Raw genomic sequence first — 26938 nt, 5'->3', positions numbered from 1 at the left:
TCACAGAAGTCTATTACTCTTTTTTTCTTTTTCCTTTTTTTTTTTTTTTGTTTATTTATTTGTTTGTTTTCTTTCTTTTCTTTAATTTTACAAGTTATGTATACTACGTCCACATATATTCTCATTCATCCTCGAACACAAGAGTTACAAAATGTATTAACTTTGGAAGATTATCAACAAGTACAAGCTTTATTAGATTGTTTCTTACATCGACTGGAACAAAATGAAAATCGTCGTCGAGAACAAGCTAGACTAGTGCAAGCAATGCATAATCACAAACTACTTCAACTGGACTATCGACGACGACGAGCTGCTCAACTTGAACGATTAATTCGACACCATCGTCAACAATTAGTTAACTACGATCGTGCTCATCTTGTCGCTGCTTTGGAACAACAACGAACTCGCCAAGCCTTCCAACGTTTCATTCAGCAACATGCATCTTACCAACCATCTCAAACAAACGATGTTGAACCACTCGCCAGGGCGCAGGAAAAGTTGTCTTTGGATAACACAGCTATGGAGGAAGAGTATGATCAATATCAAACACAACAGCTATCCGATTTGCTTAAACATCTATTTGAAAGAAACACGAACGAAGATGAAGAAGACGAAGAATACGTTTATGCACAAGCTGGTGGCCATCAAGAACCGGCTGAAGACGAACAAACCATGGCTGATCTTGTTCCATTACTGCAAGAAAACAATGATAAGGTGTCCTGTCAACGAGAAGAAATACCTCCACATTCAGATCAAGTCAGTGAATCAGAAGATGATGATGAACAATCCTTTTTACCTGATAATGTGGTGCCTTTACAAAATGTCTTGGATGATTTGATCCGTGCGCCCACCCCTGCCATTGGCCACACATCTGACCATCCACATCGCGAACAAGTGCAGCAAAAGCAACGACAGCAAGCATTGGAACGTGAGCAGGTGAAACGACAAGAACAAGAACGGCTTAGGCGGCGACAACAAGAAGAAGAAGAAGAACGACAAAGACATGTGGAGCAACAAAGACAACATCAACTGGAGCAAGAACAACAAAGGCAACGTCAACTGGAACGAGAAAGACAAAGGCAACTAGAAGAAGAGGAACGACATAGGCAACGCCTGCTGGAACAAGAACGACAAAGGCAGCTTGAACTGGAAGAACAGCGACAACATCACTTGGAGCAAGAAAGACAAAGGCAGCTTGAACTGGAAGAACAGCGACAAAAACAACGTCAATTGGAACAAGAACGAGAAGAAGAGGAAAAAAGGCAGCGTCGATTGGCACAAGAACGGCAAAAACAACTTCAATTGGACAAAGAGCAACGAAGGCAACAAGAAGATAATCAGGACAACAAAGCGTATCAGGCGAAAATGAAACAATTAGACGCGATTGAACAAAAACTAATGCAGCTTGGATCTCCAGCAACAAAGGCTAGAATACTGCGTATTCCGTTACAGTATCAACAAAATGATCATCATGGACTGTTTTTGGATGGCAATACAGCAGACAATCGGGCGTTTTTGATGTATGAAGATGAGATCATTCAATGCATGCTCCAATTAGATCAAGTTTTATCTGAGGGGGACACAACCATCCGTGATCGTCGTCGTCAATTAGTCAAACAAGCGGAACAACTTTTGGCACCTTTGGATCAACATAAGCAAGAAGAATGGAAAAAGGAAACAAAACGATTACAACAAGGTTCAAAAAGGAAACATCGACATCGCCAAAAGCGAAAATTACATGTCCCCACCACAGCTTAGATTATTTTGATTAGTTTTAGTAGTTTTATTAAATAATAATAAATGTATATCTCTGTTACACTTTATTTTTTTATCATCTATCTTTTTTTTTTTAACGATCATTTCTAGGGATGATATCTATCCCAAAAAGAGGGGCAACTTGTTCTAGAAAAAAAAAAAGAAACAATATATGTGTGAATTCATAGGATGTATACCCTGCTTTTCACTAGCTGAAATAATCGCCTGCAAGCTAAAAACACTCCATCTACTCCGTGTAAAATATAACAAACAAACAAAAAAAAAAAAGCGTATAATGTCAGTCTGATTTTTTTTTATTCTTTTATTTTTACGAGATCTTGTACAGGATATAAAATTTCTTATCAAAAAAAAAAAATTGTCATTAAAGGAATCATCATAGAAAATCCATATGAATCATCATAAGCTAATGGCCACTCTTTATGGGATGGTTGGACAAAAGGGGGGAATTAACACTAAGTTCAATGAAACTCAAGTGGGTGACAAGGGGGGGAATAATTCTGTATAATGGATGCATGGTAAGATCCCTCCTGATGGAAGAAAATAGATGAAAAGGAAATCCAACGATGAAACTGGTGCATACTTTTGCCATGTTCTTGTTACACCGCAACCCTATTTTCAAGCCAACACAGATTGCATCAACTCCTCTTTTGATAGATTATACCTTTTTTTATTTTAAAAAAAAAAATGCATCATCATGTATACTACATAGATTTAACATAAGAAGAAAAAAAAAAAGGAAAGAAAGAATTCTTTTTTTTTTTTTGTCAAGATGATCAAATCTTTTCTATTTTTTTTTTTTAACAAAAAAAAAAAAAAAAGGAGGTATGCAACAAAGGTACCACGATCTAGGATTTCTCAAACGATCGAAACAAAATAAATAAATAAATAAATAACAGCAACGGTATGATGATTACTTATAAATGTAGGGAGGATCGATGGAAGAACTCGTTTTTGTTGTGGATTCCATTGGAGTTAAAAACGGGTTCATCGGGATGTTTTGATTGGATCCGATAAACCGATCAACCAATCCCTTTTTTTTTTTTTTCCTTTTTGTTTGCTCATATCCCCAATATCGTACGTTTATCATGCCCATATTTAGACTTCACTAAGAATTATTTTGTAAAATCAATGAGAGATTCACAAAATCATTTAGGATAATATATTCATCCATCATTACTCCTAAATATCGTTCAATTAATCCATGTCAATATCTCTCTATTCATGCAATATCATTAACATCATTTATGTCATGTATGTAATTTGTATAGAAATAACGAGTGTATAGAATTCTTTTTTATTATACTTTCAGGTAATGATGTATATGTATATATAAAAAAAAAGGCTATACTAAAGAAGGAAAGAAAAGGATAGAATAAAATAATAAAATCAAAAGAAAAAAAGGATCATCATAATAATAACAATAAAAAAAAAACATGTATAAAGTGCCCTTTGTGCCAAAAAAAAAAAAAAAAAATTGTGGATGTGTATCTGTGTGTAGACATTTGTATATATATATAATAATAATAATAATGATAATAATAATAATAATAATAAAAAGACGAACGATGGTAATGATAAACTAGTATGTATATAAAAAGGAAGGGAAGGAGATGAAACAAACGAACGAATGGTGAAGGAATCAAAGATTTCAGATGTATACAAAACTAATGATAATGTCAAAATGTTTGTAATTAGTCATCTAATATAATATATATTAGATAAGCTAACAAGGAGAGGGAGGATAAAGAGTGTAAATAAAAGGACAAAAAAAAAAGCATAAACTATATACAAAAAAAAAAAAGAGATAAGGAGGGAAGAGGATGATTCAAATTCGTAATTGAGCCTTGAGAGCTTCCAATTGTCTCGTATCTTCGGATTGTAAAGAATAAGGTTTCCATACTTGAACAGGAGGTAACAAAGGCTGAGTAGATTGATTTGCCATTATTGGAGAATGTTTGGATGTAAGCGTAGCCGATAATGATTGTTGAGTTCCATTGGATGATGCAGTTGTAACATGATGAGATGTGAATGGTAATAATGTATGAGAAGGCGATAATAAATCATCGTCAGAACAAACCGATAATGGTGACGATGATAAAGAAGGTGGTTGTTGTCGTAATAATAATCCATGATCCTTTTCCGAATGGTTGAGAGGAGTAGTAGTAGTAGTAGTCGTCGTTGGGCTAGAAGGAGGACTTGGGCTGTTAGTATGTTGCCGTTGTTGGTTTTCAATGGAAGCTTTCATCATTAGGTGTAAAGTTGCAGAATGACCACCACTGGTGTCCAAGGGATTGAGTTCCGGATAAAAACCTTTGGGAATGACAATGTTACCAAGTCGAAGATCCATGGAAGGTAAAGTGAGTTTGCCCTTGATGACATCAGCTTTGGAATAATAAGAGATGAGATGCATCTTTTGGTTAGATGCAGTACAAATGGAGAAACTTTGTTTGATAAGACCATTGGGTTTGTAAGAACAAGTACCAGCATGAGAAGAATGTCGTCTAGGTCGTCTTTTTGTATCCAATTCGCGGTAAGTCAAAAAACTCCCCAAAACACGACTTGGAGACCATGTTCGTCCGTCTGTCCAACGTCGCATACCAGCTTCGGCTTCATCAAAAGCAAATATGGACCCCGATTGAATGTTTATGCGCTCTTTGGTGGAAAGTCGTCGCTTGACTCTGTGTAGCATACCTCGTCGACAAGCTTCAAATATGATCAAGGCATCTTGAGGAGTCTTGATATGTCCAATAAATGTTTCCATTGTTCAAATATAAAATGAGTGGAAGACAAATGAAGAAATAGAAACAATTATATATAGTCAGAAAAAAAAAAAAAACTGATCGAGGGGAAGGGGAATGAATAGGCGCGGTGACCGAAAAAAAAAAAAAAAAAAAAGAGAGAGAAAAAAGTGAAAGAAAGAAAGAAGGAAAAAAAAAAAAGGGAGAATGTGTCGTATTTATAAGAAAAAATGAAGATAAAATACCAAAGATAAAAATAAGCTTTTTGACTCTATTTTATAATAATTCAACTTGCCAATAACGGACGCAAGGTCCGAAGAAAGATTTTTTTTTTTTATTTTGTTGATCAACATGAATGATCAAGGATGATTTATTTTTTTTTCTTATTTTTTTTTGTATATAATGGTTCTTTATAAAACTCTTTTTTTTTTTATCCAAAAGAATTTCATTCCATTTGATGATTCTAGGTGTTATTGATGTTGACTAACGATTTAAAGTTTAACATCGATTCGGGGGTGGAATATGTTCAAGGAGAATCTCGATCGATATGTGCAATGTCAAGTGAGCATTTTTCTTAAACATCTATTTTAGCTTTTTTTTTTTTTTTTTAAACCCTCTCCCCCCAAAAGAAAAAAAAAAAGTACATATATATATATATATATTTAAACTACCTTCTCCTTCTCTCATTGACACTAAACACAGAACAAAAGGGGGGGAGGCAATAAACTAAAATGAAATTTTGTTCACTATTGTAATAAAGTTATTTTTTTTAACCTACTTGATGTTCCAGCCCTGACGATGAGGATGATCTTAAAGTATGATAGGTCATTCCTTTTTACCTCTTTTGTCATTACAATATTCTCTAAATATCATAGGTTCAAAATATCACACACATATTCATAATATAGTTTTTTTTTTCTGTTTTTTTTTTTTAAGGTTTCTTTTTTGTACCTTAAACAAGTCACACGTAATCAATCGCATTTTATATATACTTGTAATATAAATCAAGTTATCATCCTGTTCATCCCTCCTGTTCATTATAAACTATTATCATTTCCCTCATGACAATAAAACAACCCAATTCCTAGATCACAGGACACACAATTGTACACGCATACAAATATTTATCTTATACCATATCCGGTTTCAAATGTTGGGGAATCTTTATTTCTATTGATCCAAAATTAACTAAGCCATATTCTTTCTATTCTATCCTATGCTATCCTATCCTATTCTATTTTGTCTAATAGTTGTACATAAGGAATCCAATTGGCATAATAGGTAATACGATGTTGTTGAGTCCCCATGAGTTCAAATCCAGTGGCTACAAAAAAGTAATGAAGACTAATACACATCTATTGTATAAAATTAAAAAAAAAAAAAAGAGTTATTCTTCCATTGAGAAATCTTTTCTTTTTTTTTTTTTTTTTGTGTTAATTCTTTTACCAGCACATGCCACCTATAAATATTATTTCGTATCACCATCCGAAATAAAATAAAATAGAAAAGTAAGATAAATAAATATCCATTGTTTAAAAAAAAAAAAAAAAATTACCAAGCATGAAGTTGAGGATTAGGAACATAATCATAAATAAAACACATGTTGGAATCAAATAACCAAACACCAATAGCAAGACCCAGAAATTTACCACCTTGATGAAATAATCGAATGACTTGATTGTTTTGTACATTCTTATACAATTTCCACACAAACCATAAACAACTCCACATGACTATGCCAAACCTAACAATAATATTAATATTAATATTATTTTTAAACTTACTTGACTTACGATGTTTGAAAAAGGTAAAATTGAGTGGAGCCTTTAGATTGACTGGTAACATAGGTGGCCAATGCACAATATAAACTAATTCCGACTCCATAGCGAATAGGTTCATATCCATTTTCTTGTAATAATACCCACAATAAGTAACAAGCTGTCCATACCATTGGTACCTATAAGATAATAATTAAATATTATTATTATCATTATTCCCCTTCTTCTTTTTTTTTTTTTTTTGGTCTTACTTCATCCCACATTTGATGTTCATACTGCAATGTACCATGAAATAATATACTATTCAAAAAGAAAGAAAACAATAAAAGTTTAGTTCAAAAGTAATTCCTTTTTCTATTCTCTCTTTCTCTGTCTCTCTTTTTTTACCTTCCAAACCCTACAACTACAATCATCAAATATCCATTAGACAGTCGCCAACCAAGTGAGCGATGATGTGCAAGAATGCCTAAGAATCCAAGTACTACCATAGCAAAGCTCTATATTCATTTTAAATAAAAAAAATGATATCAATAAAAGAGAAGTATCTGTTTTTCAATATCTTACAGAAACAGTATTCCAGAATTCAGCAATGTAAAAAGAATGTGTATAGTTTTCTTCGCACCTAAAGTAGAATCATGTCAATTATTTTTACGCGAGTATTCTTCTTTTTTTTTATACCAATCCACAGAACTTGTTACAGGTCCCCAATAACCAACCACTTTTTGTTTTTCAAATAAAGACATGGTTAAGAAAGAAAGAAACCTTTTTTTTTTTTTTTGTTAATAACACGCTTTGCTTTTATAAGCATTTTGACGGGGTTCCAATGGAAAAAATAAGCTTTTTTTTTTTTATTGATTTATTATATGATACAAAAAGGTATACACAAGAAACTATACTACATATTGACATCATTCATCCAATCCAAAGTATGTTGTAATAATAGATCGTGTCCACCAGGAGAATCCGTCAGCACATGATCCACTTGTTCCTGTAAAAATAAAGGGATTTTATTCAAAGGTGCCACCACCAATAATGGGAAATGAGGTTCAAATGTGAAACATGGAATATCATCTGCTACTTTATCTTCACCTGCTCGATGAATCAATACAAGGCCAGAGACTGGTTTGTTACTAACGTATTTTTGACATGCTCTCCAAGCTTCCAAGCCATGACCAATTAATACGGGTGGGAAATACGAATGTTCCTGCATAGCTTGTGTCATGTCTAAAATAGAATAATCATTTATTATCTGCTTTTGGTTGGTCTCCATGTTACCTTTATACCATATATCCAGTGCTTGACTTTTACATTTGTGTAAATGAATCCAACTTGAGCGATATCCTTTATTAATGAGTATTTTTTGCCATCGTGAAGGCCATCTACAAATCATTATATATATTAGAAAAAGAAAGACTATTTTTTTTTTTTTTACGTCCTGTCAGTATCTTGACTACTTTGAACAAGTACAATAGGCACTGGACGTTTGATGGAGGTTGTGTCAACAGGGAAATCTTGGTGAACTAAAGTGATCTTATTTCGTCGTCGCCAATAGAAACACGGTTGATAAAGTGATTTGGTCGAACATGTTGGTCTAATGATGGATACATGGCGTAAAAGCATATTTTGTCTAACAAAAAAAAAAAAAAAAAAAAAAAAAAAAAAAAAAAAAAAGGCAGAGGAAAAAATAAAAGGCGGAAATTCAATGAACTAATTAGCCGGTGGCCATTTCTCTTTTTTTTTTTTTGAGAACAGTTTCAGTAACAAGCCGAAGAAGGAATCTTCCTGACGATAGATATCAACGATGTATTGCATGAAAAAAAAAAGTGGCAAAGTCCTTTCCATAAATCGATTAAAATGACGTTTTTCGTTCTAAAAGTAAAACTAGGCATTTCATCCTTGTTGATAAGTAAACTATTGTTTATCACTTTAAATGTAGAGACCTTTCCCATTATCGACATAAAATCGATGTAAGAATAAGGGGTTTTTTTTTTTTAGTATGTTTGAGATCTTAATACTATTTCTCATGGTGCATTTTATAATAAGGAGGAATTCCATTCTTTTGAATGATAAACTCTGGGAAGGTTTTCACGTAATTTTTTATACCCCTTCCTGGCTGTCAACCAAAACAAAAAAGGGGGGCAACTCAGTGTTCCTTTTTTAAGGAAAAAAAGAAGACGGAGAGACCATCATCATTATTCTAATTATAAAAAAAAAAAAAAATGATTGTTATCATTTATACTTTCTGTTATCGAGATCTGGGCGTTTATTTTTATTTCAAAGCGCTTTCCTTTTTTGGGAATATGAGTAGCAAAAACAAACATCCCCCCTCAAGTAACACATGGCCTTTTTCATTGTCGTTAAAAAAAAAAAAAGAATTCCTAATGTTTCGTTATCTTGATGACATTTTGTTTCGAATGGTATGCATATTCTTTCTTATCAAACCAAGGAACGTTCTCTTTATTTATTTCTAACTTTATCATCATTTATTATAGATAGAATGATCTCAAATAATGATACATTTGAAAATTCTGAATGATTTTTTTTTTTGCGCTAATCTGGGAACGTCTTGTCTTGAAACCACGTTCACCACTCACTGTGTCCATCCTCATCAATCATTGGTCTAAATCTCATGCCCTTTTAACCATTAACATTGCTAAAAAAAAAAAAAAAAAAAAAAAAAAAAAAAAGAAAAGTAACCTAAGCATGATGAGTTGCTTTTTCATTAGTCAGCTTGCTCCATAATTACATAATTTCAAAAAAATTGAAACCATTCTCTGCACTGTAACATTACATGTGCCTCTTTATTACTTTTTTATAATTCACCTAAAAGTCATCATCATTACATCAAATTTGGACTGAACATATATTAGATCATTCTCTTTCAATTGTATCAATGAATAAATCATAGCTTACCTCCCAATTTATAGAGTAATTTAAAAAATAAATTATCATCATCATTCATCCAATGGTGATCATCATCCAGTAAAACTACCACCATTGGATTCCTCCAAAAAAAAAAAAAAAAAAAAAAAGGTAGTCTATCATCATCTAATGTCATTTTGTCGCTTATCTTGTCATCTAATATACGATGATCACCAAAAAGACTTTATCGATTTTTCGAAAAAGTGCCTGATGACTCCCTGAGGAATTGAAAAATTTTGGCTGTGAAATCAAAAAAATCGATCCCATTTTTTTCATCCTGCATGTACAAGCAAACGTTTTTTTTTTCCTTCTCTGTAAAGAGTAGCCATCATCATACCAAATTTAGAATGAACATACCGATTCTCTCTCACTATATATATGTATCGCCATCTCTCACACGCGCTTATTTAAAGTGAACTTCGTCATGAACTTGATTCAAACAAGATGTATCGTTTTTTGACTGGATCGATCATCCACGATGATAAAACGATGGATGAATCGTCCTATATGTGATAGAAATACATGAAATTATTACGTCCTTGTTTTTTTTATTTTATTTTATTTTATTATACCAGTATTCTTGATATCCACATTTAGTTTTCCCAAGAAATGAAACAACTAACCTTTTACAGTTTAGAGAATGATTTTGTTGTCAACATTAAAGAAAATAATATGCCCAACTGAAACGATTTCTTTGCCTTTTTTTTTTTTAGTTAACTTGTTTTCCATGTTCTCCATTCTTTTTTCCATCATGCAAGGTACCTCTTCAAAACAAACTCTTATCCATCCATCACGCAACCAAGTTGTCAAAGAGGATGTTTTAGGACAACAAAATTTCTTTTTACAACAGCAATGCAACCATCTTTATCCTCGTCATTACCACCGCTATCGTTACCATTATCATCATCATCATCATCATCATAACGACTTTGATGATAACGACTTTGATGATGACGACCTTGATGATGACGATAATGATGATGATGAAAGTACGATCACCTCCACGACATTTTCTACTTCGACTTCCACGGCTACGTCTATAACAAATCACACAACAACGATGAACAATGGATGGATGGGTGCCAGCACAACCATATCATCGCCATCATCATCATCATCATCGACGAACGATCCACAAACCTCGTCTTTACCTTCTGCTGCGATTATCGGCATCACCATAGCAACACTTTTTGTCTTGAGTTTGGTAAATATATGATTATTTTTTTTTAAAAAAAAACCTAACTTTTTTTTTATTTTTTTTTTTTTAATTTTTTTATTTCATTTTGGGGAAAACAATAGATTATCTCGGGTTTCTTTTTGTTATGGTATCGTCGTCGTCAACATCATCCTTATCATGAAATGGATACAACATACCGGGACGTATCGCCTTTTTGTTACAACCCCACACCGCATATGCCTCCACCAAGTCCAGAACATGTTCATCTGACAACCGATTCTATGTTATCCACTCGTCCTCTTCTCCGTTCATTTTCGAAACATCTTGTCGATGTACACTACTAACTTTATCAGGATAAATGCCACGCTTCTTTTTTTTTTTTTTTCCTTTGATATGTAATAAATTTTCCAATATTTTTGGATGAATAGATGATGATGATGAATAATGAATAATGAAGTGATAAAAGTAGGAACTTGGTTTTATTAAAGAGGACTATAAGAAATAAGGATATATATATATATATATGTTTATTGACAAAAAAAAAAAAAAAAGATCTAAACTAATAACATAAAAACCAAAAATAAAGAAAAAGAAGAATCATTGTGGATTACAAAGAGCATTCATCAAGATTTGATTTTCCAAATGGATGACATCGGCTTGAGCATGATTGGCCCCACAAGTAGCAGTTTGCAATTTTTCACCCCAGGTTCTAGCTTCACCTAAGCTCATGGTATCCCAGATCATCAAAGAGGAACCAAAGGCAATTTGGAAGAGTTGTCTTGCCACCTTGTCAAATGTTTTCAATCTTGCTGTATTCGATTTCCGTTGTCGTTGCGTATGATCCACTCGGCAGCAGTAATATTGAGGGGTCCGATAGACAATCATCATTGAATGGTATTGCATCTTGATATGTTGGATCAATTGAACCACAGCTTCTTGAAAGTGTGTCAGTTCTGTATAGGCCATATCCCAATTCACCAAAGAGATCACAACAATATCTGTGTCGGTAGGTAACTTGTAATTGGTGCGAACAAATCCAGCTTCCCATCCTTGATCATTCATAAATGTCAATCCATCCCATTTGTAACTACTGACTCGTATACCATCTCTACCATTATAGTTGTTGTTGTTGTTGTCCCATTCTGTTTGACGTCCTAAGCGTTGTGTTGTTTCTTGATTGTTTTCAAATACAATATCCCATCTTCTTGCTGTTGCATTGAACCAAGTGGCATTCCATGTCACTTCCTCGAAATCTTCACATTGGCATGCTCGTAATTGACGTGGATCCCCAAGATAAGACCATTGTTGTGGTGATTGAAATACAGTTGCATTGACTTGTTGATGATGATGAGAAGTTTGCTGATATTTTTCATATGACTTGCACCATTGACCATGACTGATGAAACTTTTGATGGATCGTCGCATATTAGAATCTCCATAGATGTTCATGCCTTGTGGATATCGTTTCGCCAAACATCGATGGAATTGAGCATGAGTGATATGACGATAACGACAAGTTGTAGGTGCCCAGAATTTCCCATAACGATCCAATCCTATTACCATACTGTTGTTGTTGTTGTTGTCAAAAGTCCAAGGTAACCAACGTCCATGATAATCACCACGACCACCTTTGCATAATGGTAATGATAAATGATCCAATACAAGTTTTTCAGTTGATTCCATCATATGATTTTCTTTTTGTACAGTTACTTTGGCACTAGGTTCCACTGGCATGTCCATCGGTTGATAAGGTTGCACTGGACCAAGTTCAGCATTCCAATAAGCATCTTGAAATTCCAATTTGGCTTCAAATACATAATGACCAGGATCAGGAAGTTCTACACCAGCTTCATACACATGTATCCAGTGACGTTCATCCATTTCTTCCATCATCTTGCGAGACCAATCAGGCACATTGTTGGCATGTTCAAACCATTTTTTTTGATAACCTTCACGGAGTTTATGGTGACCTTGCCAAGGTATCAAATCGAGAGGAACTGTTGCATTTGTCTGAAGATGGCGTGCAGAGATTTGCATCATATCCCACCACATTGGAAGTTCCACTGTTACTGTTTGCTCTTGCTGTTGTTCTGTCCCATTGACAAGGATGATGTTTGTTGAAGCTGGATAAGGTTGGTATCGATAATGGAAAGGTGAAGTAGGATGCTTTGTCAACACGGCTGGAGGAATGATGGCGCGTATACAGATGGGTTGATCATGTGCAATGGAATGATATCTAGGATCAAATGGAAGTAATACAAATGGAGTAGAGAGATCTGGCAGTAGATAGGGATGTATGTCACTGTCATCGTCGTCGTCAAATAATCGAATATGAGCCTTTGATTCATTCAACTGTAAACTTTGTTTGACTAGATGGCGAATGATAGGATATGGTAATGAAAGACCATGACAAGGGTGTGAAGAAGTGGTATCAAAATCATCATCATATTCGTCGTTTTGGTCGAGTTGTAGTTGTTGACTTGAGGGAAATAATTGATAGTAAGAAGCCCATGAGAATGAAAGACGTTCTGGTGTTTGAGAAAACCAATGAAATAATCTATACATTAATGATCCACGTGTATGTTGTAGTTGTTGTTTTTGCTGGTGGTTTGTATTGTTGAGATCAAATATCATAGTATACGCTTCCTTGGGAAACAATTCTAATAGTGCTGTTTCAATAGGGTACCAAACTGAAAAAGGATCATCCGTGCCATGAGCTGCAGCGACAAGGGAAGGAGATAGTTTGTTGTCATTGGTATGTTGAGATATTATTGATAAATGAGATGTTGTAAAAGTCATATATAAAAGTAGTATCATGATAGAACTGGAGAGTAGATAAAGCCAATACTTTTTGACTTGATTGATAGAGTGAACTTGTAATAACATGAGTATTTAAAGATGGAATGACATAAATAAAGAGAAAGAGAAAAACAAAAGAAAAAAAGAAAAAGAAAAAATGGATAGAAAAAGGGGGTTGTAAGGTAAGATGGTCGAATACATATTTTCTAATATATCGAAAAAAGGAAAAGAATAAAAAAGAAAGGAAACAAGAAAAAAAAAAAGATGAAAGAATAAAAAAAATGTTGAGGATAGGTTGAAATACCGAAAATATGCAAATTGTCTATTTTTATTTTTTTCAAAAAAATCATCTACACATATTTAAATACATATCAGGTACTTCCCCTTCTCTTGATCTAGCTGGTACACGTTTTGTTTCTGGTTGTCGAACAAATAATGGAATATTAGAAGTTAATTTAACTGATAATCGACAGGATTCATGAGCAGCCAATGAATCTCCTGATTTAAAGTATCTTCCTTCAAATTCCCCGGCTGAATGAACAAATCCCCACATCAATGGTAAATCACGATATTTACTATCACCCGTCACTAAATAAAAAAAAAAATCATTGGTTTATCACTTTTTTTTTTTTTTTTTCAAGGGATTTTTTTTTTTTTTTTTTTTTTTTTTTACATTGAATAAAGATGGTTCTTGCTTTGACTGCAACACTCCGAAACATCCAAAAATGTCCATTATTCGGTTGACTCAAACATAATTTACATGGTACATTAACATGATATCCTACTATATTTCCACTATATATTGAAATAAATCAATTAAAAAAGATATCAGTTTGATTCTTTATACTTACCATTGATAACATGCTGTATCACGAACTCGACATGTACAGGCCACTGCAGAATAATCTCCTTCTACAAGTCCAATACTTTTTTGATCATAAAAAAAAAAATGAATATTTACACTATAAAAAGAAAAATGAATCTTACGTATCAGGTAATAAATCAGTGGAGAAGAGTTCAATAGATCTATCCGAAAGAAGTACAGCCTAATAACATGTGAATACATAACTTTGTTCAAAAATATAAAATTATTATTATTATTATTATTTACATTCATGCCACGATCCGTCAAAATAGTATTGCATTCACGACATTCTATTCGATAAACATGTTTTCGTTCATACTCCGTAGCTGTATTCTGCATCCTTTGATATTCTGACCACACTTGACGAGTAGCCATCCATCGACAATTAGAACGTCCATTATTTCTTACACCATCACGTCCCATTGCGTTGTCAAGCATGATTTATTAAAAAAAAAAAAGTCGTCAATCTGTATCAAAAAGGAAATAAAAATCAAACAAAAATTATTATTTTTTCTTTTCTTTTGAAGGTTTTTTTTATGAATGGGGTAGATATATATATATGTTTCAGATTTTTGTTAATTTAATCCCTTGGTTGATTATAATAGTATGACAAAAAAAAAAAAAGCGAGGAAAGACCTGAAGGACAGGAAAAAAAAAAAAAAGAAGATGGACATATATGGTGATAGTAAAAACAATCATATTTATGAATCATTGCGTTTTCGTGATGACCAAGTGAGTTTGGAAAGAATAGGTGATGGACTACGAGACTGTGGATCTGAACCAGAGGATCTTCGACTTAAAAAGGGAGACAAGGAAAGTGGGGGAATATCTATTGTTTCTGATGATGATGGTCGAGGAGGAATCCATCGTTGTTCTTTTCGTCCTAAAAAGAATTGAATAGGTGGAGCTGAAAGTTCGGTAAGAAAATGAGGATTCATCAAAGTACGAGAAGACATCATTCTTTTAGGTGATGATGTTGTATCAGTACTCGTAGGTGTATTGGTTATAGGATAGATGATTTTTTCTTCTTGACCATCATCATTATTATTGTTATCATTGGTATTTTTTTTGTTTTGCTCAGATTGTTTGGTAATAGAACGACGTCTATAATACCAAAAGCAGAAACATATTACTACAAGCATGATCACTATTATAATCCCGATTAGCCACCAATGCCATGTTTCCATTTCCACCAAATCAATTTATAAAAAAAAAAAAAGAGAGAGAGACGAATAAATCTATATATATAGAAAGAAAGACAAATTGGAAAAAGAAAGGAGACAATGATCACAAAGGACAATGAAAAAAAAAGGGTGTTCCTTTTATCTTTATTTTTTAGTAAATAGGTGTAACACAGAGAGAGAGAGAGAGATGCAGGTAAATCAACCTATCTACCAAAACAAGTATAACAATAGCCAAACTAAAATAATAAAGAGAATCATATTGGACAAATGAAACCACTAGAAGCAGGAGTAGCGATGATCGTAGGAGTAAAGCCCAACCAGTCAAAACCAAACATATACAAGGTAAACCAAAAATGAAGTGGTAAGGAAGGAGAGGAATTGACAGTACGATGGCATGCATGAGTCAAGTCCAAAAAGGTAGTATCAGACGTATCACGAGCTTGATAGTTCACATTGACCAAAAAAGAGACGGTTGAAATATCATCTATCAGCACCACATCCATCATTGTTGCATTGTCGTCACTATTATTATTTCTTGCACCTTTACCAATCAAAGCATTGGTCAATGCATCCTTGACAATCACTTCAACCTTGTTTAATCGTGTTGGAATATAGTTTTGTCGATTGTCCACTGTCACATTCACCAGCCAACGAGTCGTAAACATCACATTTTCCATCCAACCTTGTCGTGTTTGTACTATTTCCACAGGTGTTACCAAACTAGCCCCTTCTATCCGGAATAACGGTACTCGTGGCCATATCAAGAAGAGGACAATACCAAATACCAAGATAAAAAAGAACACACATAATAATAAAAACCCACGATGACAACATGTCGATTGGTCTGTCTTGTTGTTGTTATTATTATTTTCCACTTGATTACTTTTTTTTTGTTCTGTTGTTGTACTGATGGTTGAACTTGACTTTTTATTATGAACGACAGTTGTTTGTACTGAAACATCCTGAGAATAATTTCTTTTCGTCTTTTGAGTTGAGCATTGCGATTTTCGAGTGGTATATTTCAATGGGGTATCAGTATCGTTTTTTTGATGAAGAGTAAAGGACGTATCAGTTTCATTTGGTACTTCGTCTGGCCTGACTATAATAATAATAATAATAATAAAAAGTAAAAGAGAAGAAAAAAAAATAAAGGGTGAATCGGCATTGGAATTTTTATAGATGTGCGTATATAAATGATCATCCTTTGGTTCCCTTCTCCTTACTTTTGAATCCATCATCAACAAGTAAAAAAAAAAAAAAGAAAGGGGTGGTAAAGTTCATAAAAAAAAAAAGTTGGGCGTTTAAAAAAAAAAAAAGTAAATACATACCTAATGAATGAGGATGAACAGGACTCGAATCCATTGATATTTGATCATCTATATTGATCTTGACATTTGAAGGATAATTCCAATAATCTTGTTTTGATGACATAAATCGTTCTGCAATAGATAATCGATACGGTTGATTTGAATAATAATCAACACTATTATGTCTCTTTTCTTGTTGTTGATTAAATCCATGTCGAATAGGTGCTGATGCTCGTCTATGATCAGGTAAATGAGATTGAAAAGAAGAGTATTTATCAATCATTTCTTTTTTTTTTTTTTATTTGAAGAAGAAGAAGAGATAAAAAAGAAAAAAGATAAATATAAATAGAAAAAAGATTACTATTTTAAATGAAAAAAACGTTTCTTGCATGAGTCAAACTGTAAGGGGATAGTGTCAAGAACGGAAATCGGTGATTGAAACTCGATGATAAAAAAAAAAAAAAAAAAAAAGTTCTTTTGACTCCTAAAAAAAAATTCTCCTGCCTCCCTCTCTTCCACCCATTTTTTTTTCTTTTTTTTTAAAAAAAAACTTTTCGCTTCATGATGCATAATGTATGAAAAGGGTCTTACGAGTCAAAAAAACTCGGCATCAAAGTATGATTTTGTCAAAGTCCGTGTCCATCTTTCTGAACAACATTATTATGTCCTTTCTCGATTTATTCTTTGTCGTATGTTGACTGCCGCTCAAATTAATTATGTTCATGCCCTTCGTATTGCTTTGGATCTGAAGAAACGTTTAGTCGATAAAGGTTGTTTGGATGTCTCTCAACAGAATCTTGAAAGGGAATTGTTTGATTTGATTAAACAACATGGTTATGGTGCTATGCATATTCAATGGTATCAAACCATGTCAAGGTAATAAAAAGAAAAAAAAAAATAGAACGAATTTTTCATTAATTATTTTTTTTTTTTTTGTCTAGTTTTCATCATCAACGTATTCCTCTTGTTATTTTATTGGCTGGTACAAGTTTAACAGGCAAATCTACTATGGCAACTCGATTATCTGAACGACTTAATTTATCTTCTGTCTTGAAAACGGATGTGATTTATGATTTAATGCATACTATTATCGAGTAAAGTTTCTTAATTATACTTTGTTGATCTGGTTTCTAAATTTATTTATTTATTTATAGAGGAACAACGCCACCAAGATTATGGAATATGAATGGAGATCGTAATACTTTTTTACGTAGAATGACCAAAGAATGTCAATTGGTATGTAAAGGTAAGTTTTTTAAAAAAAAAAAAAAAAAAAAAAAAAAAAAAAAAGAAGATACTGAAAGACTAAATGGATTTGTTTCATTTCAGGACTTGATACAGACGTATGTAAATCCATTGCTGATGGAAAATCAGTGATTATTGAAGGCGATCTTGTGGATCATGGTTTATTGGATAGATTATACGAATATCTCATACAACAACATGGACAAAAACAACAGGCAATTGTGGTACCGTTATTATTGACAGTGGCAGATCCAACAAAACATCAAGAATTGGTACAACAAAGTCGTCGTTTTTCAACACAAACCGATGACAATGTAATACTAGATAGAATGCGTGCTTGGCAAGATCAACTATTGGCCATTCATCATCAACGTCAACAACAAGCTCAGCCCACTTTTCAAGTCGTACAGATGGACATGGATCGTTTGCCTTTGATTTTGGATCAAGTTCAGGCCATTGTTTTGGAGAAAATCACCTTGGAAATGTCTTCTTCCTAGTATAATTTATTCATTTTGTAGATAATAATGTTTATATATATTTATATGTTACCTATCGAAATAAAATAAAAATTGTTATCTATTTATCTTTTTTTTTTTTTTTTTTTTTGTGATTGTTCATATCAATTCCTTTTTTGGAAGAACTGAAAGTAGAAGATAAAGATCATCAATAGAAAAAGAAAAAAAGATGTTTATTATGGATACAAAAAGAAAGAACAGTTTACATTGGATGAAGAATAAGTAATACAAATAAAAGCATAAAGATGAAATATATATCTACAAATAAGACTAGTAATAAAATAATAATAAAAATGAGAATAAGGTATTTGAATATATGTGTGTGTATGTTATTGGAGGAACAAGTTGGGAAATAATAAAAAAAAAAAAAAGATTGTGTTCTTCTAGTCCCGCTTGTCAGAACGAGTCAACTTGATAGATTCCGCCAATTCGATAGAACCGAGAGATACAATAGGTACAGCTTCGATTTCACCACTTGAACGTACAACAGGTCTTACAGGGGCTACAAACGGTGGAGCAGATGATGTTTGTTGTACAGTATGGATGGATTTAAGAGCAGGGTGATGATGATGATATGAATGCTGTGATGAAGTAGGTGAATAATACTGATACAAATTTTTGTTGACTAGTGAGAATGATTTCGGTAAAGATGTTGTGGCTCGTGTTGGTGTCATTTCAAGAGCTAAATGATCATTCTTTCCATAGTTAAATATAGTTGGACCACGGTGCTCACTGTTGTTGTTGTTATTTTTGTTGTTGTTGTGTTTTTGATCATCATCATCATTATCATCATCCTTTTTCTTACTGCTGTTCTTTCTTGGTCGATCGATAGGTAAATCAGTATAATCCGAATGGGCACATTGATGACATGATGATTGATCACGAATACCAGGATGATCCACTCGTAAAGCTTCGACAAGTAAAGTTGATTCAATAATGGCAAAATATACAGTAAAAGCCTAATAAAAAAAACAATTGATTAGTAGTCATTTTTAAAAAATAAATCATTATTTACTTACATCAGATCGATCACCTAAAAACATTGTCACTTTGAATAAATTCATAATAAGATTCACCACGAATGTTAAAGCCAAACAGATTAATGATTTCCTTGCAATATATTCAATGACACAATTGTGATGGCTCATCACTTTTCTTGATCGACGAATATGACCATAAAGTCTAAAATAAGAAAGATTGATTGGTGAGATTTCGTTTCACTTTTTTAAAATTTTTTATTATTATTTCTTACCTGCGAACAAACATACCACTGAGAAATAAATTGGCTAATGCATCACCAATGAAATTCAATATGATCACACCATTCGCCCTTAGAAAAAAAAAAAAAGTTAATAATCCGGGGGAAAATCCCCTTTCCCCACATGATACATTATTTTATATATGTTCTACTTTACCAAATAGCCCAACAAGTGGTACCTGCATCCGAAGCATTAATGAGTGTTTGTTCAACAGGTAAAAATGCTAATTCATAAGGCCAATCAGCAAACCGAAGTGCGATCAACGCAATTCCCACTATTTTGATCCATAGAGAATTTTTGTCAGATTCCAATATAAGTAACCGGAGAAACATCACTATTAATAGATTATAAGAAAAGATGTCAATGAAGCAATACAGGGGCTAGCAAGAGTTGATGGATGATGATGAAATGATACATTTCTTTTACTTCTTTCGTCTTTTTCTTTTTACCAGCATAAAATAAAAGATAATCCAAATGCCATAATCTATTTTTAAAAATAAAAAAACGAGTATGAGTTCCATATATATACATCTATAGATATATATATATATATTTATATTAACTTACGATACAAGTAGAGGATAATAAGCACAAGTTGTGATTTCAAATAAAGGAATGAGACCATAAAGGAATCGATATATCAAAAAGACAACCACTTGAGCAATATTGACGAGATGACTATATATATAGAGGAAAAGTTAGTCATCTTAGTTTTCTTTTTTTTTTTTAAATATTATTATTATAATTTTTTCATGTCTTACATTTTCCCTCGAGTACGTTTATATTGTCGATAACAAACAATAAAATTTCGTATACATACAAGGACGGCTAACCACATGCCAATCATATTAATTCTATCAATCACTCGTACCCCATAAGCTGAAAGCTGTGCCATTGTTGTTTTTATTCCACGGATATAGTTAGTCGTTCAAGATATAACAAATAATAAATAATAATAATAATAATAATAATTTTTCCCCCTTTTGTTCGTCCACTTATCGTTTCATCGACTAATAATAATAAAAGTTGATATATTCGTTTGTTGTGGAACTGGTTTCAATATAAGTTGACCTTGTATAGAAAAAAAAAAAGGATATAGGGAAGAGAATGATAAAGATAAAAGAAAGACAATAAGAAGAAAAAAAAAAGAGCGGGGAAAGAGTGAATGTAAGAGAAAGAGAACAAGGGGAATCTTATTTTGTTATTTTTTGGTGGGAGAAAAATAAAAAAGATGGAAACGCGGAGTCATAAAAAAAAAAAAAAAAAAAAACTGGAGAGTATGACAATGAGCGTGCCAAATATGGGAAACACAAAAAAAAAAAGGATCTATTCCAAAAATGTTAAAATGGAAAGTTGGAACCATTCGGGATTTCATATATATATAAAAAAAAAAGGGTTTTTTTTTTATTTCAATCGATCATAAAACAAATATTTTCCCTATTCTATCCTAGTATGGTGAATTCATGTGAACTCCAAGTTTCCCAATCTTCCGGTAGATCTGCATTTCCAAATACTTTGAGTGCTGATAATTTTAAATGGTATACACCTGGATTGGCTGGATATGTCTTAATAGATGGTAATAATGGCCCTCTTGAATTGGTTGGTGGTGATGATGATGATAAACTATGTCGAAAATCCATGGCTACATGTCCATTCCAATTAATGGAGTAATCATAATTATCACGACTATTATCATTTCGGGGTACCCATGCATTATGGAATCGAGATACATATCCAACTACTTTGTCATCCTTGATCAATTCACATTTCAATAATGCCGTAGGACTACCAAGTCGTACGTATAAATGTAATTTGTCATTCTTGGAAAAGTTATATGCTGGGATCACTGCTGGAATAACTGGTAGTTTGGCTGATGATTTATATGTCGGTGGAGCATTCCCAATATATGGATATCCTGACTATATATATATATATATATATATATATTAAAAAAAAAGGATAAATCAGTGTTTTTACATTAGATGGTTCACATATTGATATACCTTTCTATCAAATAAAGGAAGATCGCTTTGATTTCCAAGTACACCAAAATATGGAATATGAATTGACTTTGAATCTTGAATTGGATGATCATCACCTGCCACTGGACGTAAATGAATAAAGCCACCATATACTATAGGAGATACAGGATTGCCATCATTACTTTTCTGAAGAGGAGGAGGTTGTTCAAAATGAACCGTGATGTTCCTTGTTTCATGGGCTTTCAGTATAATGGATTCGGATTCAAAGCGAACCTTGCTTTCCGCTATTTTATATTTTCCTCTTGGTAACGGCACCGCACTTTTCTTGAAATCATATCCTATTGTTATTCAAAATATATATATAAGTGATCAATACCTTTTTTTTTTTTTTTTTTGGTATTTTACTTGCCTGCAATGCCTACGGACGGCACATGTTCCAAATGATAAATCTTAGTAAAATTGGATAAATTTTCTATCGTTAATTCAGTCGATTCGCGAAAATGTGCAGTATCATTTAAAGGGAGCTTGTATGGATATACACTTGTAGAAGCCAGAATGGAATCATATACCTATAATGATAATAAGATTATGAATAGACATAAAAAAATTTTTTTCCCATCTTATTCCTTTTTTCAGGCATTTCCCACGGATAACCTAAAATCACTTTTTCAGATTATTTTTTCCCTTTTTCTTTTTTTCTGTATCTTCCCTCTGTTACCTGAACTAAACCAGCACCTTGTTTTGCCAATGATTCCATAAAAGTAGAATCTACTATTGAAGGAATAGGTTTTGCATAATTCAACAGTTGACTAATAATAGTTTCTGGTGATTTTTTCCCAGTAGCTTCCATCATCAAAGCAATACAACCACTGATATAGGGCTATAAAATAGTCAAACTCATTAAATCAGTCATTTCATTTTTTTTTTTATCATTACTAATCATATTCTTACCGTTGCCATACTTGTTCCACTCATAGTAGAATATCCACCCAAAGCTACTGGAAAAGTTGAATACATATATCCTCCAACTCCAACAATATCAGGTTTCAAATGTAACTAAACAAAAAAAAAAAAAAAAAAAAGGAGAGAGAGAGATGGTCAGTCATTCTTCTTTTCCTTATCATTTATTGTCAAACTTACTTCAGGATCCGGACCCCAAGTAGAGAATCTAAATATATAGATATACATATATATATGTATATATAAAAGATCAGAAACTATCTTTTTCATTATATTCAAATTTACTTACAAAGACATGAGACCAGCATTTCTTGTAGGCAGTATTTCAGATAGGAATTTCATAGTCATTTGAGTAGTATCATTCGCACCATAATATAAACGTAAAAGAGATAAACCATCTTGAGCACTAAGAGAAGCAACTGGAATAGTAACACGAGAATATCGATGCAGATCAATGGTTACAGGATCATCTTCCTTTTTGCTATTATAGATCAAGATTCCTGCACCGCCCGCATTTTGCACCTGCATCGCTTTTTGTCCAAAATCGCAACCACCTCGTTTCACTAGCACAATTTTGTTGACGATATCTTGCATGATTGGTTCACAGCCAGTTCCACTATTGCCCATTGTGTGGTTTTTCTTGTGTTTGTGCCGTGGTACTAATGTTGTGAATTCTGTTTCCGTTCCATTCAATGAGAATTGTACTCCATCCGTTAAATAATATTCTAAAGAAAGGAAAATGGTTAGTAAGATCATCAGTTTTTTTTTTTTTTTTTTTCTTTGACCTAATGATTCTTTTTTTTTTTTTTTTTTTTTTTTTTACCATAACTACCAAGTTCTTTTCCTTTTCGATACAGTCGTAACACATGACCAGGTTTGCTAATATTGTCCACTGAACCAACTGCAATAACGTGTTCACCAATAGCAGGAGAAGGAGTTCGAGCAATACCTATCATGCCAAATACAAAAAAAAAAAAAATCCATAATATGAATTATTTAACCTTTTTTTTTTTTTTTTTGATTCGTTTTCTTACCATCTCTTCCTTCATTCCCTTGTGCAACGACCACAATGACACCTTTTTCAGCCAAATTTGAGAGTGCCACTGCCAGTGCTTCCTAAATAATAAATAGGATCTAATATTAAACACGCCACTTCTTTCTATGAGTAACACACTTACTTCTCCCCAAGCACTAACGCCTCCACCTAAGGATAAGTTAATCACATCCATACCAGCATTGACCGCCATGTCACTAAAAAAGAAAGAGAGGAGTAATTGAGTTTTGTCGCTTTCACTTTACTTTGTATTGTTCTTACGCAGCAGCCAGAATAATATCGTCATCTGTGTCTCCTCGACATCCAAAGATTCTACAATAAATAAATGAAAAGTTTAGATTATTTGATAATGAGTCCATCTTTATAATAATAATAAAAATAAAAATAGTGTTCCAATTACCTCCAAGCACCAAGAGTAACATTAGGGGCAACACCTTGAAATCCCTATGGATTGAAAGGAAATAAAAAAAAAAAACTCCATAACACGATCTTTTCAAATCTATTCTTGTCTTTACTTACCTTGACAGTGTCAGTGGCAGCTATGATACCAGCAACATGAGTTCCATGACCGTCACATACATCTCTGGGTACCAAAAAAAAAAATAAAAAAAAAAAGTTGAGAAATGAAAAGAAAAGCGGAATTAACCCATTTGGATTTATTTATTTATTTTATATTCATTTCCTTTACCTTGGATCATTATCGGGAGCTGTGTCGGTTAAAGCTGTCATAACCGAAAGAAGAGAAAAAAAAAAAGAATACAAAATAATTGAATTGTTTCTATTCATATACAACATTATGGTTTTTCTTTTTTACTTGCCTCCATAGTTATCTCCTACAAGATCATAACCATAACGTACAAGACAGTTTTCCTTTTTTTTTTTTAAAAAAAATAGATGAGTATAAATCAATAGACAATTTTTTTTAAGACTTACTCCAAAACAACCACCCAAAGATGGATGCATATAATCCACACCGGAATCAAGGATGGCGATTTTGATGCCTTTTCCAGTAAAGCCAGCCTTTCTTGCCTTGTCTACACCAGTCATTGAATGAGCATAATTCAAATTAGGCGTACCTGAATCGGAGTACTTGAATGCCTGACTCTCACCATTATCATCACCATGGAAAGAATCATTTTGTGGATTGGTGATGATGGATCCATTCCCATGAGGATATGTGTGATAATAATAATTGATCATGGAAGATCGCATCACATTAGGACGAGCATATCTTTTTCCTGGCCAATACCGAGAAATATAAGGACAACTTTTCAATGTCTGAGCTAAAAAAGCAGCAGGACGACGACGATCAGGGATGAGTGCATCATTTCCCTGTGAAGGATGGAAATCTTGTTGTTTTGTCATGTTTCTTTGTTCCTCTCCTCCAAAAATGATATCACCGTTGCTATTGATCATATCACTGATCACATCAAGATCTTCCTCCATATCCATGGATGGCGACGGTACCAATTGTACTGACATACCATTCATAATATCCGTAAACTTGTAACGTACTGTCACATTGATGTTATGTTGTTGCAAGTATTCTAAAAATGCTTTTTGATCAGCCTGAACTTCCGCCTTATTTTCAACTGGTGATCGGAATTGGACCGTGAATCGTTGACCTATCCCTCTTTTCTCCTCTTTTTCTCGTTTCTCTTTTGTGACTTGTTCATCATTAGGTCCTACTTTTTTTTTAATTTTGCCCGCTGTCACCATGGTGATCATCGTTGTCATCATACATATCAGTATATACAGTAATAATATATACCGTAATAACGTCATCTTTTTTTCTTTCTTTCTTTCTTTCTTTCTACACTAAACGAATCGAATGCAACAAGATGTATTATATATATATGAGGAAGAGTAAAAAAAAAAAAAAAAAAGAGTTGAAAGAAGTATGATTTCATATCTAAAAATAAATAAAGAATTATGATAGCAACGATGATTGGAATTATACATATAACATTCCAGATACGTGGATTGTCCTATCTTTTTCCTTAAACGTTGATCCTTTTTTTTTTTTTTGGTTCTCTCTTTTTTGTAATGCTGGGAAATCATACTGTATTCTTTATTACCTGACTAGCAACAATTGATATCACATCCCTGTTAGTACAATCATACATATATCCTATTATTATTACTTTAAAAAAAAAAGCAAATTCATGATAATCATATATACATTTGTCTTTGGAACCAATGTTCTTTACTATATATTTATCATCAAGACTCATAAGATACCTTCTCTGTTTTTTAGATGTTTCCAACAATATCTTTCTGATGATAAGTTTAGACTATTCTAGAACACCATTCTATATCTTCCTTTTTTTTTTTTTTTTAACCTTCTTCATAGGAATTTTTTTTTTAAGATATGTTCATATTCCTATGTATATCTTTGAACTCAGTTGAAACTACCTCTTTCTTCTTTTTTTTAATTTCTTACATCTTTTTTTCTTTTTCCACTACTACTACTTATTTTTTTTTTTTTTACTATCTTTCTTTCTTCCTTTCATTTTTTTTTTCTGATGTGCTTACTCATGTTGATAGAATGCGATTTAATGCGACTAGAAACAAGAATGGCCGAGATGGATTGATAACACAAATCAGTAAGATAAATACAACAACATTTGACAGAATGGATCTAGAGTAAAAGCCTGTTGGAAAAGTAAAATAATGGTGTAACGAATAGATAGATTTATTTGGTGCAAAAGTAAGTCAATGTAAAACAGATGCATACTTAGACATTCTCATTCACTCTTCTCTTTTTTTTTTTTTTTTTTTTTTTTTTTTTTTTTTAGTTTCTTATGATGATCGCTTCATTTTACTTCTCCCTTTTCTCTTTCTTTTTTTTCTCTTTTCTAGTAGACTTGTTACTGGTCGACATGTATTTACAGCACTGCAGTGTAGTTGTGGCGGTATTTACAATGTCAAAATTGTACTGATGGTGCGAATGGGGGAATAACAAACAATCATTATCCTTGATCATTAGATTAGTACTTTTATTTATGTCTACCTTTTTCTTTATTTTATTTTATACTACTGTTATTATTTATTATTTTATATATTTATCCACTCATTGAATAAAAATTCACGTTTACTATTTTCCTTTTTTTTTTTTTTTTTTTTTTGTTGTTGTTATTATTTCGACCTTTTGGTGAAATTGTCCATTTTTGGTAATCCCAAGGGGTCGCAGCCTCAATGATGATCAACTGGCTGTTATTCATCCAATGATATAGCTTGAAAGTTTACCCTTTGGCACAACACAAATAAATCATTCAAGTTTATTCCCCAACGCCTTAAGTGTGTGAATTTGAATACATTTTGAATAAATTTTCGCAAAAATTGGCTTGAGATTCATAATGTAATAGTCAGTTCAA

General features: G+C 32.7%; 13 protein-coding genes across 13 annotated transcripts; 4 read left to right on the top strand and 9 right to left on the bottom strand.

Annotated features, from left to right (window-relative positions):
- The first annotated feature begins 1194 nt into the window (after positions 1-1194).
- On the top strand, positions 1195-1823 carry BX664DRAFT_332363 (uncharacterized protein). Its single transcript, XM_051545311.1, has one exon. The coding sequence runs from the start codon at positions 1366-1368 to the stop codon at positions 1756-1758; it is 393 nt and encodes a 130-aa protein (XP_051400020.1). The 5' UTR covers positions 1195-1365; the 3' UTR covers positions 1759-1823.
- Positions 1824-3252: 1429 nt separating this feature from the next.
- On the bottom strand, positions 3253-4660 carry BX664DRAFT_332362 (Gti1/Pac2 family-domain-containing protein). The gene has a single exon (XM_051545310.1). It carries the CDS (start codon positions 4535-4537, stop codon positions 3602-3604), a length of 936 nt encoding a protein of 311 aa, XP_051400019.1. The 5' UTR covers positions 4538-4660; the 3' UTR covers positions 3253-3601.
- Positions 4661-5562: 902 nt separating this feature from the next.
- On the bottom strand, positions 5563-7047 carry BX664DRAFT_332360 (ceramidase). Its single transcript, XM_051545309.1, has 8 exons — positions 6971-7047; positions 6857-6914; positions 6680-6789; positions 6544-6592; positions 6308-6471; positions 6070-6258; positions 5961-5973; positions 5563-5869 (listed from the first exon to the last, which is right to left on the bottom strand). Exons 1-8 carry the CDS (start codon positions 7033-7035, stop codon positions 5744-5746), a joined length of 774 nt encoding a protein of 257 aa, XP_051400018.1. The 5' UTR covers positions 7036-7047; the 3' UTR covers positions 5563-5743.
- Positions 7048-7129: 82 nt separating this feature from the next.
- BX664DRAFT_332356 (uncharacterized protein) lies at positions 7130-7933 on the bottom strand. The gene is made up of 2 exons (XM_051545308.1): positions 7568-7933; positions 7130-7516 (listed from the first exon to the last, which is right to left on the bottom strand). The coding sequence occupies exons 1-2, from the start codon at positions 7680-7682 to the stop codon at positions 7188-7190; spliced, it is 444 nt and encodes a 147-aa protein (XP_051400017.1). The 5' UTR covers positions 7683-7933; the 3' UTR covers positions 7130-7187.
- Positions 7934-9965: 2032 nt separating this feature from the next.
- Positions 9966-10735, top strand: BX664DRAFT_349575 (uncharacterized protein; the record flags this gene model as incomplete). Its single annotated transcript, XM_051547606.1, has 2 exons — positions 9966-10418; positions 10514-10735. 2 exons carry the CDS (start codon positions 9966-9968, stop codon positions 10733-10735), a joined length of 675 nt encoding a protein of 224 aa, XP_051400016.1.
- Positions 10736-10926: 191 nt separating this feature from the next.
- Positions 10927-13401, bottom strand: BX664DRAFT_332351 (uncharacterized protein). Its single transcript, XM_051545307.1, has one exon. The coding sequence runs from the start codon at positions 13275-13277 to the stop codon at positions 10989-10991; it is 2289 nt and encodes a 762-aa protein (XP_051400015.1). The 5' UTR covers positions 13278-13401; the 3' UTR covers positions 10927-10988.
- A 135-nt stretch (positions 13402-13536) lies between these two features.
- Positions 13537-14493, bottom strand: BX664DRAFT_358750 (FAM72 protein-domain-containing protein; the record flags this gene model as incomplete). Its single annotated transcript, XM_051548054.1, has 5 exons — positions 13537-13778; positions 13864-13985; positions 14042-14116; positions 14178-14236; positions 14302-14493. 5 exons carry the CDS (start codon positions 14491-14493, stop codon positions 13537-13539), a joined length of 690 nt encoding a protein of 229 aa, XP_051400014.1.
- A 210-nt stretch (positions 14494-14703) lies between these two features.
- BX664DRAFT_385703 (uncharacterized protein) lies at positions 14704-15242 on the bottom strand (the record flags this gene model as incomplete). The annotated part of the gene is made up of 1 exon (XM_051549269.1): positions 14704-15242. One exon carries the CDS (start codon positions 15240-15242, stop codon positions 14757-14759), a length of 486 nt encoding a protein of 161 aa, XP_051400013.1. The 3' UTR covers positions 14704-14756.
- A 94-nt stretch (positions 15243-15336) lies between these two features.
- BX664DRAFT_296711 (uncharacterized protein) lies at positions 15337-16846 on the bottom strand. Its single transcript, XM_051542218.1, has 2 exons — positions 16568-16846; positions 15337-16338 (listed from the first exon to the last, which is right to left on the bottom strand). Exons 1-2 carry the CDS (start codon positions 16827-16829, stop codon positions 15494-15496), a joined length of 1107 nt encoding a protein of 368 aa, XP_051400012.1. The 5' UTR covers positions 16830-16846; the 3' UTR covers positions 15337-15493.
- Positions 16847-17071: 225 nt separating this feature from the next.
- On the top strand, positions 17072-18380 carry BX664DRAFT_332348 (uncharacterized protein). The gene is made up of 4 exons (XM_051545306.1): positions 17072-17422; positions 17488-17640; positions 17701-17792; positions 17876-18380. Exons 1-4 carry the CDS (start codon positions 17118-17120, stop codon positions 18286-18288), a joined length of 963 nt encoding a protein of 320 aa, XP_051400011.1. The 5' UTR covers positions 17072-17117; the 3' UTR covers positions 18289-18380.
- Positions 18381-19163: 783 nt separating this feature from the next.
- On the bottom strand, positions 19164-19897 carry BX664DRAFT_235140 (uncharacterized protein; the record flags this gene model as incomplete). The annotated part of the gene is made up of 4 exons (XM_051540171.1): positions 19164-19265; positions 19326-19488; positions 19559-19636; positions 19722-19897. Coding segments are annotated over 4 exons (519 nt in total), but the record flags the coding sequence as incomplete, so codon positions are not given.
- Positions 19898-20934: 1037 nt separating this feature from the next.
- BX664DRAFT_296709 (peptidase S8/S53 domain-containing protein) lies at positions 20935-24608 on the bottom strand (the record flags this gene model as incomplete). Its single annotated transcript, XM_051542217.1, has 15 exons — positions 20935-21484; positions 21569-21885; positions 21957-22116; positions 22266-22427; positions 22499-22603; positions 22688-22715; positions 22797-23232; positions 23331-23456; positions 23542-23623; positions 23686-23758; positions 23823-23873; positions 23962-24005; positions 24081-24144; positions 24376-24431; positions 24495-24608. 15 exons carry the CDS (start codon positions 24606-24608, stop codon positions 21008-21010), a joined length of 2295 nt encoding a protein of 764 aa, XP_051400009.1. The 3' UTR covers positions 20935-21007.
- A 1283-nt stretch (positions 24609-25891) lies between these two features.
- On the top strand, positions 25892-26652 carry BX664DRAFT_128711 (uncharacterized protein). The gene is made up of 2 exons (XM_051539797.1): positions 25892-26207; positions 26424-26652. The coding sequence occupies exons 1-2, from the start codon at positions 25933-25935 to the stop codon at positions 26521-26523; spliced, it is 375 nt and encodes a 124-aa protein (XP_051400008.1). The 5' UTR covers positions 25892-25932; the 3' UTR covers positions 26524-26652.
- The last annotated feature ends 286 nt before the right edge of the window (positions 26653-26938 follow it).

Source organism: Halteromyces radiatus, assembly GCF_025201355.1.
Source record: "Halteromyces radiatus strain CBS 162.75 chromosome Unknown BX664scaffold_4, whole genome shotgun sequence".
Lineage (NCBI taxonomy): Eukaryota > Fungi > Mucoromycota > Mucoromycetes > Mucorales > Cunninghamellaceae > Halteromyces > Halteromyces radiatus.
The sequence above is the reverse complement of the archived record's forward strand: the minus strand, read 5'-3'. Positions and strand labels throughout refer to the sequence as shown.

Bases quoted from the DNA above. Each gene is read 5' to 3' on its own strand.
- BX664DRAFT_332363 (XM_051545311.1), top strand. From the start codon at position 1,366: ATGAAACAATTAGACGCGATTGAACAAAAACTAATGCAGCTTGGATCT.
- BX664DRAFT_332362 (XM_051545310.1), bottom strand. From the start codon at position 4,537: ATGGAAACATTTATTGGACATATCAAGACTCCTCAAGATGCCTTGATC.
- BX664DRAFT_332351 (XM_051545307.1), bottom strand. From the start codon at position 13,277: ATGTTATTACAAGTTCACTCTATCAATCAAGTCAAAAAGTATTGGCTT.
- BX664DRAFT_332360 (XM_051545309.1), bottom strand. From the start codon at position 7,035: ATGTCTTTATTTGAAAAACAAAAAGTGGTTGGTTATTGGGGACCTGTA. The intron at 6,915-6,970 runs GTATAAAAAAAA...ATTCTACTTTAG, and splicing joins GTAACAAGTTCTGTGGATTG to GTGCGAAGAAAACTATACAC. The intron at 6,472-6,543 runs GTAAGACCAAAA...ATTATCTTATAG, and splicing joins AACATCAAATGTGGGATGAA to GTACCAATGGTATGGACAGC.
- BX664DRAFT_332356 (XM_051545308.1), bottom strand. From the start codon at position 7,682: ATGATTTGTAGATGGCCTTCACGATGGCAAAAAATACTCATTAATAAA. The intron at 7,517-7,567 runs GTAACATGGAGA...ATTCTATTTTAG, and splicing joins ACTGGATATATGGTATAAAG to ACATGACACAAGCTATGCAG.
- BX664DRAFT_332348 (XM_051545306.1), top strand. From the start codon at position 17,118: ATGTATGAAAAGGGTCTTACGAGTCAAAAAAACTCGGCATCAAAGTAT. The intron at 17,423-17,487 runs GTAATAAAAAGA...TTTTTTGTCTAG, and splicing joins TGGTATCAAACCATGTCAAG to TTTTCATCATCAACGTATTC. The intron at 17,793-17,875 runs GTAAGTTTTTTA...GTTTCATTTCAG, and splicing joins ATGTCAATTGGTATGTAAAG to GACTTGATACAGACGTATGT.
- BX664DRAFT_296711 (XM_051542218.1), bottom strand. From the start codon at position 16,829: ATGATTGATAAATACTCTTCTTTTCAATCTCATTTACCTGATCATAGA. The intron at 16,339-16,567 runs GTATGTATTTAC...TTATTATTATAG, and splicing joins TGTTCATCCTCATTCATTAG to TCAGGCCAGACGAAGTACCA.
- BX664DRAFT_128711 (XM_051539797.1), top strand. From the start codon at position 25,933: ATGTTCATATTCCTATGTATATCTTTGAACTCAGTTGAAACTACCTCT. The intron at 26,208-26,423 runs GTAAAAGCCTGT...TCTCTTTTCTAG, and splicing joins TTTGACAGAATGGATCTAGA to TAGACTTGTTACTGGTCGAC.